The 15,409-nt window shown below is 36.2% G+C and overlaps 2 protein-coding genes across 3 annotated transcripts in view; one reads left to right on the forward strand and one right to left on the reverse strand.

The window, feature by feature from the left end:
• Positions 1-2,267, forward strand: part of nr5a2 (nuclear receptor subfamily 5, group A, member 2) — a 92,518-nt gene extending 90,251 nt beyond the window's left edge. The window contains exons 7-8 of one of the 2 annotated variants that reach the window (XR_015762683.1): positions 298-1,224; positions 1,306-2,267. Coding sequence is in view for 1 of the 2 variants with exons in the window: in XM_014994662.2 (XP_014850148.2) it covers positions 298-545 (248 nt within the window). In the remaining variant the exon portion in view is untranslated. Of the gene's footprint in view, positions 1-297 lie in introns of both variants that reach the window. The other variant, XM_014994662.2, reaches the window with a different exon arrangement.
• Positions 2,268-5,608: 3,341 nt separating this feature from the next.
• The window catches only part of LOC106922345 (adhesion G protein-coupled receptor D2), a 79,174-nt gene continuing 69,373 nt past the window's right edge, over positions 5,609-15,409 (reverse strand). Inside the window, exon 25 of the mRNA XM_014994660.2 lies at positions 5,609-6,290. Within this exon, the coding sequence (XP_014850146.2) occupies positions 6,183-6,290 (108 nt within the window). The 3' untranslated portion in view covers positions 5,609-6,182. The remainder of the gene's footprint in view (positions 6,291-15,409) is intronic.

The following is a 15,409-nucleotide window of genomic DNA, read 5'->3' on the forward strand; positions in this document are numbered from 1 at the left end:
GTGTGCAGATAAATAATAATGATTGTATTGCACTTGTCTAAGAGCCTTTTTTATTTGCTTTAAGATTCTTCATTGTATCTTCGTTCTGTCATTTGATTTTGACCTAAATGTTTGAATCACACGTATATATGTGAATACATGCAAACCTGAACTATATATGTGTGGTTTGTATATCTATTATAGCAAATTAATAAGTAGTTCTTATGAAAAATTCAGAGTAAAAACAATAATGGTTGTTTCAAAGATGTCAGAATACTTTTTGCACTGCGCTAATACCTTTCTTCCTTCTTCCTGCAGACGTGAAGAACTTAGAGAACTTCCACCTGGTGGAAAGCGTTCAGGAGCAGGTCAACGCAGCACTGCTGGACTATGTGATGTGCAACTATCCTCAGCAGACTGACAAGTTTGGCCAACTGCTCCTTCGACTGCCGGAGATCCGAGCCATCAGCCTGCAAGCCGAGGAGTATCTTTATTACAAACACCTGAATGGCGACGTGCCCTGCAACAACCTACTCATTGAAATGCTGCACGCAAAAAGAGCTTAACAACCGGACAGTCCTGATTCATTCGGCAACTTGCAAGGACGTTTGTAAAAACTCATCGACTCATGTTCCTTTTTTTTTTTTTTTTTTTTTTTCCAAACCCAAACCTCCAGCTTGTCTGCGAAGATAATAAATTCGGGAAGCTTAAAGTGTCAGAAACTCTTATTTATACTGAGCTTATTATGAACTTGAACACTCGGAGACTGACGGTGTGCGTAAAACAAACAGCATTTAGATTGCTTTATTGTAAAAATTCAAATAAAGATAAAAAAAAAAGACTGCAAGAAGACTGTTCTCTTCAACTGAACTGCAGAAAAAATAAACAATTTTGAAGGGCAACAAAGAAAAAAAAAAACACTTGAAACAAACTCCATGTTTGACACTATATGATGATTTCTGCTCGAGCAGGACCATAAGACTTTAGGGTTACAAGTTAAAGCCTTCTGAAAATAATAAAAGGTGGATTTGTGCTGAGAAAAGGAAGCCGAATAACACTGCCCTTCTTTCAGACAGCTCTGTAGCAACAGCTCGACGTTCCTCCTGCGTGTTCTCCCACTGAAACTGGGCTTCAGCTGTCGTCGGTACTGTAAAGTCAAACTGACACGCAGCCAGCCAGGCAAGTGACTCTATTTTCTGATCTCCCATATGACGCCTGCAGCAGCAGTTTGACCCAACAAACAAGGTAAAATAAATGGTTGGAAGACAGGATCGGTCATCGATGAACAAAAAAACTAAAGGGTGAAATGTTTCTGTCTTTTTCCAGACATTTGCCACTCATGGCCGCCTTGTTGACCCCTCATCTTGTTCATCGTTCTAAGAATAATCTTTTGCTATTTACCTCAAAAAGAACAGTGTTAGATAAGCCCTCTTGATAAAGTCACCATAAAGAATTACGTGCATACCCCCATTTTATTTCTGCAGTTAACACTCTCTCTTTTTAATATTTTACCAAACTTGGAACAAAACAAGTCATGATTCCACAGATGGAGACGGAACAATCCTGCCTTCCTCCAAAAAGACCAAAGCCCACCGTAGAAGAGGGAAGGAAATGACTAAACCCTTAATAATCAGTGTTACAATGCGGAAAAGAAAAAAAAATTGTGATGTCACAGTTATGTGAGTCTTGCCTTATTTCATTACCATGCTAGCTAACCGTGCAGATGTGAATGAAAATATGTACAAATATATAAATATATATATAAAGTATTAATGTTGTAAAAAATACAAATAAAAAAGACTAATTCAACAGGTGTTTACATTCATGTTGTCATATGGGAGAGCACTGTGATGAAGCTTAATTTGCAAAGTAATGATTTCCAAATGAAAAATGAAATCATCAAAATGAAGAAAAGGGTTTCTTTGGTGTGTTTTCTTCGGTTTGTGTACAGTGTTTACTATTTTTTTTATTTCTTTATAACAGTACTTAAATTATGTCGTGAGACACTAAAATCAAAGAGGAATCACACACTTCAATTTTTTTTTTTTATCAGCAATGCTGTCTAAGGATTGTGCTTCCCTCTCAGCATTTTATTTGTAAATCCCGCTTTTGCCTCTTTTTTTTTTTTTTTTTTTTGGTTGTTTCCCGTTCTTTAAATTTTTTGATGTACAGTATGTCACTGGTTACTCTTACTATTGAAGATAATTTATTGCGTCGCTGGGTCTCCATCTTTGTGTTACATGACGTGAGGTGTCCACGCCAAAATAAATTTGTTTATTGTAGCATGCTCTCTGTTTTGTTTCCATGACTGGTTTTCAAATACAGAAGAAAAAAAAAAAACCTTTAATTTTCCTTATCTTTTTAAATGTCTATGCAGGTGTGCGCATTGAAGAGTATTTTAGGGGTGTAATATATTTGTGTCACATAAGTTTTACTCACTAAATATGAACCTGAATCTTTGTTCTGTCTAGTTTGCTGTTATACCAAAGACTTCTCATTTACCCTTTTTATACACTTTAATGACACAATTGACATACACCTGTGAAAATAAGTACTGGACACATCAGTGTAATTTGGAGACTACTAGTATATAATTCAGATGATTGCAACACAACAAATATTCCACACAGTAAATAAACTAAGCCATTTAGTTCCAAAATTAATTTACTGACTGAACTGAAAATAAAATAAGCTTTTAGCTAACTTACCAAAAATTATCTAGTACGCAGCAGAAACATCTCTTTGTAATAACTTCAGACATCCTGTTTATGGAGAAACTAGTCACATGTTACTCAGGTGTGTTTTTGACCTGCTCTACAGAATCCGTCTTCAGGAAGGCAAATTTAGGGCACACTATTAGCTGAGCCTTCCTGGTAACTGTCTTTTCTGTGACTTCATACAGATTTTCCATGGTGGTGTCTTTGGGATGATTTTCTTGATGGAAAACCTGCTCTCACTTCATATTTAGTGTCTTAACAAGAATGTGCCACTGCTTTCTCCATTCAGGCTTCCTTCATTGCATGAAGTCTGCCAGTCACGTATGCTGAGAGACGGCAACACACCACGATGTTTCCTCCAAACCTCACAGTTGGCATTTTTGGGGGATATTGTGAACAACCGTTTTGCCTCCAAACGTAGTGTGTGGTATAACATGCAGAACATTGTATTTTGATCTCGTCTGAATTTTGATATATTTATCTTGTACATCGGCTTCATTCATTTAAACAGGTTTCCACATGCATTTTTTTCATCTGTGGAGTCTTGCGCAGTGAGTGGGCATGGAGGCCATTGGAGCAGAGCGCATGACTTTTTATTTTAATGGAGAATCTTATCTGCTAACTCCATGTCTTTTTGAAGCTCCCTGCATAATTATTGGATAATTCTGCTGAGAAAGTTTTTCCACTCCTCTGTCAGAAAGGGCCACTTGGCAGCAGCAATGATGTTCTTTCATTTCTGTATTTCGGCTCCAAACATTAATTAATTAAAAGCCTGTTTCACAGACATGGTCAAATATGCAATAGACAACATAATGTATGCATAATAAATCACAGAACATAAAAAATAAAATATATAAAGAACAAGTTAAAAAGGCATTAAAGAAAAATACAAGAACATGAAAAAGATGATAAAAAATAGAAAATATGGTATAAAATCATAGGTAAAGTCAAACTAAATAGGTGGGCATTTAACAGATTTTGTAGTCTTCACTGAAATTCATTTCAGAAGCTTAGAAAAACATCTTAAGCTCATATATCAATGTGATTAAATACAATAAGGTTGCAAAGGTACTTTAACTCATTATTATATTAACTGACTCATTAACTTGCACTGGTCTGGAGCATGATGGCTTCTTAAATACTGACAGATTTCAATAATCATTTTGGCTTTCTGTCTTCAGATGCTTTTTGCATGTATTCAGTGCATATCCCCAGCTTCCTTCCAAATTATTATCAATAAATAATACATTTATTATGGTGCCCCTGTTTTAACTGGATTGTATAAATGATATCAGTAAAGTGTCCAATGTATTAAAATTTATCTTATTCGCTGATGACACAAATATTCTAGCCTCTGGCGACAATTTAGAGCATCTTCTCTCAACAGTCACTTCAGAGATTAGTAAGTTAAAGATATGGTTTGACCATAACAAATTATCCCTAAATTTGGACAAGACGAAAATCATGGTCTTTGGGAACTGTTATAAAAATACTGAAATCCAAGTTCAAATAGAGGACGTAACTCTACAAAGGGTTTTTGCTAATAAGTTCCTCGGTCTAATAATAGATGACAAAATCAGTTGGAAACCTCATATTAAACATTTACAGAGTAAACTCAGTAGAAGTATATCCATATTGGCTAGAGCTAGACATGTATTGAATGCTAAATCACTTCATATTCTATATAACTCTCTGATTTTACCATATCTATCATATTGCTGTGAAGTGTGGGGAGTTAATTACAAGAGCTCTTTACATCCGGTAACCGTCCTACAGAAACGAGCCATTAGAATCATCCATAATGTCGGTTATTATGAGCATACAAACCCACTCTTCATAAAATCCAGAATTCTCAAATTTGACGAGCTTGTAGAATTTAAAATGGCTCAGTTTATGTTCAAAGTATCTAAAAAGTTGTTACCTGAGCACATACAGAGCACGTTTTCTGAAAGAGAAGGGGGGTATAACTTAAGGGGTCACTCAAACTTCAAGATCCGCAATTTTAGAACAACAAGAAAAAGCTTCTGTATTTCAATTAAAGGTGTAAAGTTATGGAACAAGTTACATGAAGATTTAAAACAAAGCAATAGTTTAACACAATTCAAAAGAAAGTACAAAGAGGTAATTTTCAATAGATACACATATGGGTGACAGAAAGCAATAAGGTGTGTATTGCAGATAACTTGGTGTAAGGGTTTAGAAAGACAAACCAGCATAAAATGGGAAAATGTATAGGTAAATATTAGTAACTGTTACTTCTGACTGCCACTTTGATTTTGATTTTTTTAATGACAGTAGGACTCTAAAGTTTCAAGTGTTTAGGGGGTAGGAGTTTATAAGTTCTCACTTCTTCCTACCCCATTTTGAGCATGATATGTTAACTGAAACAAAAAAATCTGTATTTTCTCTTCTTTCTTATGCACTTCTTGTTACTGTGCACTATTTTATTTTTATATTTGTATCATGTTCGAATAAAATTTCAAATTTCAATTTCAAATTTCAATTTCAAATTTTTGCATTACATTAAAAACCCTTCATTATTCTTATGCTGAAACCACTCCTTTTATCACCTAGTTGTGTTTTTGATCAAAATATCCCCTCGCCCGATTCCAAAAACTGCCTGGATGGCTAATCTTATTAAAAATTTGTTAATGAATTCATTATTTGAACAGAACCTTTCTAGTGATATGTCCAATTCTTCTGCCATCTCTGCTGTTGAAACTCTAAAATTTCTCTTCAGAACTTGATTGATCTCTGAGGCAGATGAGCATTTTGTTTTTGTGGTATAATTATAAAACTGTATTCTCATTCCCTGTGATGTATTAATTTAAGCTTAAATATTGATTGTTCAGTATTGACAAAGATAAACTGTTTAACATTTAAACCAACAAAGCATTCACAACATGTCGGAATAAGACATCAAATACATTTTTTATTAGAAAAAAAGAAAAGTATATATATATATATATATATATATATATATATATATATATATATATATATATATATATATATATAGTTACATCACATTTACACAGAGTACTATTTCACCTTCTGTCACATTCTGGGTAGTAGCTGATTGTTAAAATTAGAGTTACAAATCACTTCAAAAATTATTACAAAACAAATTTAAATCAAGAATGGGAAAGTTAAATACTGCATATAGTAACTGTACAGCAATATTTTTTAGAAAAAAATATAATTAGTTATGTTGGCTTTATAGCAGCACGACAATAGATTAAACATAAACTTAATGTATTATGTATATATCATCCAGTATATCATTAAAATGGATTAAAGTCAGTCAGTACCTCCTCATTTCTCACTCAAATGAGTTCTCTTTTTTTTTTTACAGAATCACTGATTAGAGAGAGCAGAATAAAAAAGAGGTACAATAGAAAAAAGGAAACATCTATCAGAAAATAAGTCCCGATTTTAAACAACACATATCATTAAGCCAGTTCGGTCGCTCTATGCAGAGTTTATCTAAGGTGGGGGAATGCGAGGGAAACAGGAAGCTGCAAACTCAACGTCCATGGGAACATGAAGGCTGCATCCAGCTGGCAAGGCATCCACTTCTACAGGAGGAGCCTCCTGGGCATAGGAGGAGAACAGGTAACTATTTAGTACAAACATCCAATACGGCAGTATTTAAAAATAATGATAAACACCTGGGAAAGTAACAAGAAAAACAAATTTAGATTCTACACTTCAACTCTAATTAAGACAAGTCTGGGAAAAAGTTATATTTTTATTTTTTTTTTTTTGTATTTTCAGGTGAATAGTTATAGAGATAAAAACTATATATATATATATATATATATATATATATATATATATATATATATATATATATATATATATATACATAAATAGCATGAATCCAATTTTCAAATCCATGTGATTTAGTGGGATGGTAAAAGAGCAGACAAAACTTCAATTCAGATTTTTTTTTTTGTTCAAATATACTCTCTATCTAATTTGCCAAGTAATATGGTAGAGCCAAATGCTAAAACACTCGCAGTTGCTATGAGAGTGGGTTTACAAAGTATTAACTCCTGGACTGAATACAATTAGAAACCACAATTTTAACTTTTTTACAAATAAAGAGATGTGAAAATTATGTTTCCCTTTCTTTCTACTTCACAATTATGTTCTATTTTTTGTTAGACTTTAGATAAAAAAAATAAAAAAAAATGTTTGTTTGATGGCAAATTTGTGTAAAAGTTCAATGGGTGCCTATACTGGGTGCCTATACTTTTGCAAGTCACTGGTATGACATTAAGCTTTATTATTGAAAGGCATATTACATGCAATTAATTTGTTACAACAAGACCTTACTTTATCTCATATTCCCAGTGAAATACAAACATTCCCTCTAAATCTTATAAAAAAAGGCAATGTTTCACAAGGCTGTACTTTTCTACATTTCCAGAAAATTACTTGATTTGTTTAAAATGATAAAAAAAACACACTAAAATTTAAATGATATGAGGACACATTTAATTGCTAAGCAAGTAACAGATAGCATTAGCAGTGCTGACACGCAGCAATAAGGATGCTTGTCACAGACAGGCAAACGGCCAGCTCGATTCCCCACGCACACTGTTGCAACCCACACTTGAAGCTTGGCTTGCAGTGCCTGCCCTCCTGTCTGTAAATGTGTTAAAACCTGCTTTCACTCGCTCTGAATTTGTATAAATAATGTATATACATTTATACACAGACTCTAACAAGTGCAGCCTCAGGTGAAAATACTCAGAAATGCATGCTCTGTGCATCCCCGAAGGTGGACATAAGCTCCAAACCAAGAAACTCAAAAGATAACCATGCAGAGAGTGAAAAAACACACACGCACACACACACACACGGATAACTCGCCAAAAGCAACATAAGCACAGAGACACTGTTTTTTTTTGTTTTTTTTAACTCTCTAACACACAGTGCTGTCAGTTTCTAAACAAGTTTTCCTCTCCATCACACAAACAGCCCCAAGTTCCGTCTGCCAGTGTTATATGAAGCTTTTAAACTCTGGAACCACATCACTCGTGTTTACCGAGATGTGCTTGTATGTTTCCCTACATTGTCAAGCACAGTCAAAGCGAAAGAGACTGCGGGGGTGAAAAAAATGCTAAAGCTTTTAGAAGTGTTCCAAGACTGTGGAAGAATGTGAAATAGTGTGCTGGAATAAGAATATTTGCTTCGCAGCACAGTTTGAGGGGGGGCCCCGAGGCTTTACTGGCCGTACAGTGGCAAAAAAATGCGTCACCAATCAGCTTTTCTATAACTGATCATGATTTGCTCTACACAATTTGCCACATTCCCACCATTCACCAGCCTTATACATTTAAATTAGCAGCTGCTTCCACAGTCTGCAGACATGTGTTGACATAAAACATTATTTGGAGAAAGAAAATCAGGCACTGTCAGCTTTTTGAAATCTGTTCTCATTGTTGCATATAGTAAAACAAAGGAATATGCAACATTAAGTGACTGTGGTGACTCTTTGTGTTTTAACAGTCAGCAACTACCAGCAAAAGCTTAAACTTAAAAACGGTACAGTCACAGAGGTCATCGGTTTAATGTCTGATCAACAAACAAACACATTTATTACATTTCCTCACATCATGGAACATTTATCGATGCGTGAATTTGTTTTGTGTTCATCCGACTCAAATGTAAAACACACAAGCAGAACATGAAAACAAAAAAGAAACAAGCTCAACCCTTCAGAGACGCAATTAGCCAACGTTCTAATCACTTACACCAAACAGCAACTGGGGGACACGATGCTCGGCGGCCTGATGGACAAACTTTAAAAATGTAAAGATCAAATTAATAAGCAAGCATTGTTAATGGGCAAACTCACTATTATTATGCAAAAGCATCACTATGGCATGCAAAACAAATAGTCTAAGGTTTGGAGATGGAATAGTTCGAAGGCCGCTGCCGTTTCATTTCAAAGCATGCATTATACATCATTGTGCATAAAGAGGAAGCCTACAGCATTACGCTGTCCCCCTACCCCACCTCCCCACCACAATGATTATCCTTTATTATTCATTAAAAAAAAAAGATTGAGCGAGAAAAAAAAAAAACAACTTTTAAGCACCTGAACCTCGCTGCCAGCATTCCATTAATTGCCTGCACAAAGGGGAGAGCCTTTGGAGATTTTTCAATTTCAAAAAATGAGGAGCATGCATTCAGTCGTGCTCATGTTATACCGGCACTTAAATCCTACAGAGCTCACATAAAAAAGGACTCAAGGTTGCATCCGATTGAAAGCCTCCAACTACAGCCACTTTAGAAATCCATTTAGCAAGCGGGAGGTTAGAACATCTAATTCAAACACAGCCGCTCTGTTAAAACGGTTGCGCCAATGTCTTTTAAAGAAAAGCACACACTTTCTCCTGTGTTTGCTTGGCTTCATTGTAGGAAATATGAACCTGGCTCATAGAAAGACAGCAAGACACAAAGAATTAATCTTGCCAGACCTCAGCCAAGTGGCGAAGGTGAATGCTGGTGAATGACTGCTTGTGGAAACTTGACCTTTCCTTCAATGAAATCAAAAGGAGAGCTCTATGGGAGCAACAAAAGAAGGAATGTTGTGACTGTAATGAAATGACAACCTGATAATCACAACACTATTCATCAACTGCAGCATCTGGGATAAAACACATAATTATATTTTTTTGCTGTGACCTCTGAGAATGTCTGAAGAGACGATAAAAAAAGTTCCATGGAACAAAACTACAATAAGGTAAGAAAACAATCAGTGGCCACTTAACCTAAAGTTTATTCTCCTAAAAACGCATAATTAATCAACACTTAAGCTGCTACTAATGTTTGCGATTTAATTGCTTATTTGAACGACTATAGCCACTTGTTCTTACAGTTAATAGATCAGCAGAATCATTCAGCAAAAACAAATAAGCAGAATAATCTCTGATTAATGAATACAAGTGGGTGAGTAGTTCTGAACTTATAGCTCACTTACTGCACGTAGTTCTTTAAATACTACAATGTCCATTTAGGTTTTACTGCCTCTTTTTATATGAACTAGCTATATATCTGATGGGAATACATGATTGTTACCTCTCTTTTCCAATTATGCTTAGCCTCAGACCTTGTGATAATCATATTCTGATAAGTGATTCTAAAATAAAAAAAATAAAAAATAAATAAGAAAAGCAAGAACTAAGCAAAACTTAGCAGAAATTAGATGATGTGATGATGTTGCATATCATTATCATGGTCCAAGTAATTTGTAGCCCTTTTTTTTTTGCCTAATTCATCTTTTGGCAAACAGAGAGGTGGAGATTTTAATTTTTACTTTTTTTTTTTTTTTTTTTGCACAATCAGTTTTGGCAAAAAATGACTTTGGCCGTTGGGTCATTTAGGAAAATGATACTAAACACTGAACTTGGGCAATAATGCATAAACAGTGGCAATCCAAGACAAGATTCAAGTCGAATCATCTTTTTGCCCTTGTTCAAAGGGTGTCCAGAGATGGTGTTGATTAGTGTACATGTTTGTCAATGATGAAATGTGTTAACACACCAGCCATCCATGTTTCTATAAATGAAATGAACTGTGAATCTTCACAAAAAGAAGAAAACAAAAAAAAACAAAAAAAAATCGTTTCCCCTCTGCTTCTGTACAAACCCTCTCATTTTCCGCTCAAGGGACATTTCTGGGAAGCCCGCACATGCAAACCGTTGTGTTCACATTGTCCCCATCAAAGAAAACTGATTATTTAGTCTGCTATCTCCCTCTTGAGACAATAACGGTTTCAGTTTGCTGGCCCGAAGTCTTAAGACAATCTGTCTTTTGCCAGAGGCAGCTGCAATGCCGTAACATCGCTCTTTTAAAATGAGCATCAGGGATTAAAATGTAACGGGCAAAAGGACAATATGAGGAAATAAGACACAATACCCTTTGAGAAAATCCTTTTGCTATCTGTTGGGTGAGAAGTTAATTTTAGAAACACTCGGGGGGGGGGAAAAGTGTTGTTTTAGGGAGTCTCGAGCTCTTGGTTTCCTAAATTGTGGATCTGAATCACAAATGTTTGCTCTAGCAACTGTTGAGTGCCTCCTAATATGATAAAAATATTTTCAGTATATAATAATGAGAAGTTCTGCTCTCTTAAATATAACAGGTTCTTATATGGTAATGCATCTCCAACAGTAAGTGCAGTGTTTCGCTTTAGTTGAAAATGTTGTTTTAATAATTTTCTTAATCTAAAAAGTTTCCATTGCCTCCAGTAGGGGAAGTTAAATGCCTAAAATGATGAAGAAAATGTTTATGTGGCTGAATCTCTTACTAGTCACTATTGGATAAACCGCAATGCTGGCTGACTTGTTGCCACTCTTTGTGTCTGGCTGAAAGCCACCAAAAAGTCACTTTAAATCTTTAAAATCACTTAAAGCTACAATAAGCCTTAGGGACGTCTGGGGAATAGTGTCAGGACACTGCATCTGTCATCCATGAGCACCATATTACTACCGGCTATAAAATAAGTGGGGAGGTTAAAGGGAGAGACAAACACAATTGGCTGGGTTAGACAATTACTGCAAAGGTGCCCTTGAGCAAAGCATTTAAAAGCCTTGCAGTGACGGTGCTTCTCAAAGATTGATCGTGTATGCATAAATGTAAAAAGGGTTGGCTGGAAAATGAAGTGCAAGCTAATAATGTTTACATTTCCTCTGAAAGGAAAATACCCCGTTTCTCTCAACTGGAACTATGAACACTGAGGAAAATACACAGAGAGGGATAAAGTACAGACTTTACTTATATATATATATATATATATATATATATATATATATATATAACAGCACCTGACCAATGCAAACTTGATGGCAAGTATGTATGCTAGACATCATCTTGGCTTGTCAAAAAAAAAAAAAAGATTTAAATCAACATAAACATTGACTTCAAGTTGACAAGTACTTTCTTTGGGAGTGTAGCGAGGGCCTAACAGTGGAGGGCAAGCTTTGAGTCTAATATGACCTGAGTGATGTAAGATGAGGTGAGAGAGTGTAAAGCCTGAGGCTTTACACACCAAAGCACCAGGCAGCAGTTTGATCAATACGGCATGGCCAGATCTGTACAAGATGGCAGTGGTAGACAGTGGAGGGTCTAGCCTTCATGATGGACTTGCACAGGGCAGTGGTATGCCGGAATTATTTAGGAATCATTTATTGATTATCATATCATTGCTGACATCAAGCTAATATAAAGTCTATTACTTATATATATGTGTTGTTTTCAGAAGAAACAGTTACAGTATAAGTTTGAGTGGACAGAGTTATCACAATCAAGTAAAAGAAAACAAAGAAAAAACAAATAATGTGGATAATACTATTTTGTACAATAAAATCAACATTGTCAAGGAACAGTTGCAGATTTAGGAGACATTCACACCAGCTCCGTTTAATTTGCTTTAGTCAAACTCTGATTTGTTTGCATGGAAAGTCTTGGTTGGTTGTTTGTTTCCAAACGCACATCAGGATGTGAATTGGTCCAGAACTCTACCGTTTGAAAATTTATGAACTTTGTTTGAATGTTGGATGTGTATGAAGAAACCTCCAATTTAATGATTAGTTGACACTTGGGATGAATTAAGCAAAGAACTTGTTGGAGACTCCAGATATTTGTATATGGTTTCTACATAGCTTGCTAGGGGGAATCTAAGTGGGAAAAATAAAACACAAGAAAGTCAAACTTGCAAGGCAAATGTAAGTTTTCTTTTTAAATAACCTAAGATGCTCATATTACACTGACCTATAAAAAATGATATTGATGATGGGTGAATGTAAATATCTAATCAACACTTTCTTACGTCTCTGAAACCAGTTATGCAGAAACAAAAGCAAACTCACACATGTTCAGACCTAAAAAAATCTGACATTCATAAGTGATAAAAATGTCAGTTGGAATTTTTAAATATGTATAAATAATGGATGCTCCTAGTAAGCAGGGGATCATCTTCAATGAGCTAAGTGTGTGGAGTGGGCTGTCTCATCTCCAAGCAGAAGAGCCATCTTAATGACTGCGCCCGGAGACCTCGGGGTCTACACGTACTCCCCCTGTTTTCATCAACCCTCCCATCAGAACCCCTGCTCTTCATCAGACCCATTCATGCTCCTGAGCACAATGTATCATGCAGAGCAGAATATGAGCTTTTAAATTAAACATTGACAGCAGCAGCTGCTGCCTGTTTTAGGCAAATCAGCAGAAAATCAACCAAACTGGGTGGTTTGGGAAGATCTGCGTGTGTGCAATTGAGACGTTTTAGGGGCCGACTGGTCGGGTCTCACAAACCTGCGGAGAGTAGCAAATGCAAATTGTGTCACAAGCCTGTGTGGGCATAGTAGTTAACAGCGGTGTCAGATGTGACTCGACTCTGAGCCCTATGTGATTTGGACTCATCAAAATCACTGGGCGCTACTATTTTTGGCATTTCATTTGGTAAAAAGATATATTGTGACTTTCCTCTTGTTTCTCAGGGAGTGGCGTCTCGTGTGTAATATCAACCTGCGACACAAAAGTGAACAATGGAGGGGGGAGAGAGGTGCTCGTTTACTACAGGAGCTATTCTGAGTTTGTGTCTGCTATAGATGACAATATGCATGTCCATTGTAACCTCTGTGATGGCGACAAAGTGCTATTGTTATACTCTTAAGTAACACTTTGGTTGTTCTGTCTCCGGAACAACGAGTGTGAATTTCTGTACTTCTCCAGTGGAGGGTGGAGCCACTACCAATCAATCCTAGAATAGGCTTTCTGGCTGATTTCTGATGCACAGATCAAATTTTCTTGAATAAACTGACAAACATTAATGCAGCATAAAAAATAAAATAAAAAAAAAACATTTACAATTTTCTCACTGTATTTACGTTGCTTTTAGGCTTATGTCAACTGATATCAATATTTATTGATTTTTTTTTTTTTTTCACTGTCAATTGTAAATCTTATTTTTTTCCAGTCAACTCTTGTAGTATGAAATCAACATATAACAACTGCATCTTATCTGCTTTTTATCTTGGGGTATAATAATAGTCTTACAACCTATCAATAGCTTCAACAATAACTTGAGGAAACATTTGAGCATAGCACAGTCTAATTGGTAGAGCAAGTCTCACCAGGTGGTGTCAAGCAGAGAGCTGCGACTAAACTTCGGCAGTTTCCCCATCACTCAAACAAAAGCAGGACTTCAGTGCAAAACCAGAAAGTGAGGCAGAGTTGAAGAAGTTGAGGAAATGCCGCCCTTAAACACAGTTGACTCATCCCGGTTGTCACTTTTATGGTAAGGCTGCGGGGGCTGTTGTCAGCAGCTGTTGAATGGAGCTAAAAGTAACTTGAAATCTAACTCAGTTACTTTTAAAATCAAGTTATCAGTAAAGGCACCAAGTTATTTTTTTCAAGGAGAAGTGCAAATGTGCAGCAAAAGCCAAAATGAGATGCAAACAGGTGTAACCGCACATCAAATCACTTTTTCAAACAGGGCCATGCAGGTTTGCAGTTTTTCCTCCCTAAATAATGAACACCATTTAAAAAGCTGCTTTTTGTGTTTACTTGTGCTGTCTTTGACTAAGATTTAAATTGGCTTGATGTTCTGAAAAACTAAAGGGTGACAAACACACAAAGAAATAGGAAATCAGAAAAGGGGCAAACACTTCTTCACACCGCTACAAAATGGCAATGTATGCTACAATTAAATACAAATACACTCACACATTTCCAGACCGCAGAAGTGTCAACTGAGAGTAACTCAGGTATTTGAGTCTTGTCTAATTAAATAAAGGCAAACATTCCTGGACAGATATTTTCTTCAAATAGAGGATAGTGGAATTTATAACATCCTGCATCAACTTTACTTTGTATGACGATGACGATAGATGAGGTAAGGACGACTACACTCCTCTCCTGACCTGCATTCCGACATAAACAGGAAATTGCCTGCGGGAAGGAAGTCATATTTTTTACAGCTGTGCCCTGCGATGAGAACAGCACAGGGAGACCTGCCTTTCCAATATGTCTAAGAGCTGTGCCGAACATACCTACAATATGCCAGTCAATATTAAAAAACATCAATAATCCAGATGGCGTAAAAGGTAATGATACTCTTTTTATTTTAAGCAAGACTGGGTCTTTATCTGGTATAGTCACAATTCAGAGTTTTTCCTCTACGAGCAACACAGACACCTTTGTCTCTTTGTTTCAGATTTTGGATGGTGATCAAGGCCCCAGGTTCAGACTCGGGGCTTGTGATGTGTCACAGAACAGGGATTTATGTGGCTCTTGTATCCGACGATAGTCATCACATCTGCAAGTCAAGGCAGTAAATCAGATTGATGGGCTGCACAGATTTCCATTTTCAAACTGGACCAAAGGACAGGAATTAAATGATGCAGATGTAGTCTGTGCCATCTCAAATTCCTTTCGGCTTGAGAGCATTTCACTTCTCAGCGCAAACGCCTTTTGTAGCGAGCTTTTGCAAGCACGTCCATCGGAAGATGTGATTAATTTGCCTTCCAAAAAGAGACGTTCCATTTGTTAAAATGTAGAGCCTCAGAAAGAAATAATTTCATGTCCTACAGGAAGTGATTTAATGTGCAAAAAGACATGCACTTGTTTTTACTCTGTCCTTTTCCTGTTGTGTTCTGATAGGGACTTCCTCTCCCCAGTGGGGGTGGATACAGTGTCAT

The sequence above is a fragment of the Poecilia mexicana genome, unplaced genomic scaffold (genome assembly GCF_051168715.1).
Source record: "Poecilia mexicana isolate PSO_F unplaced genomic scaffold, ASM5116871v1 scaffold_4, whole genome shotgun sequence".
Taxonomy (NCBI): Eukaryota; Metazoa; Chordata; class Actinopteri; order Cyprinodontiformes; family Poeciliidae; genus Poecilia; species Poecilia mexicana.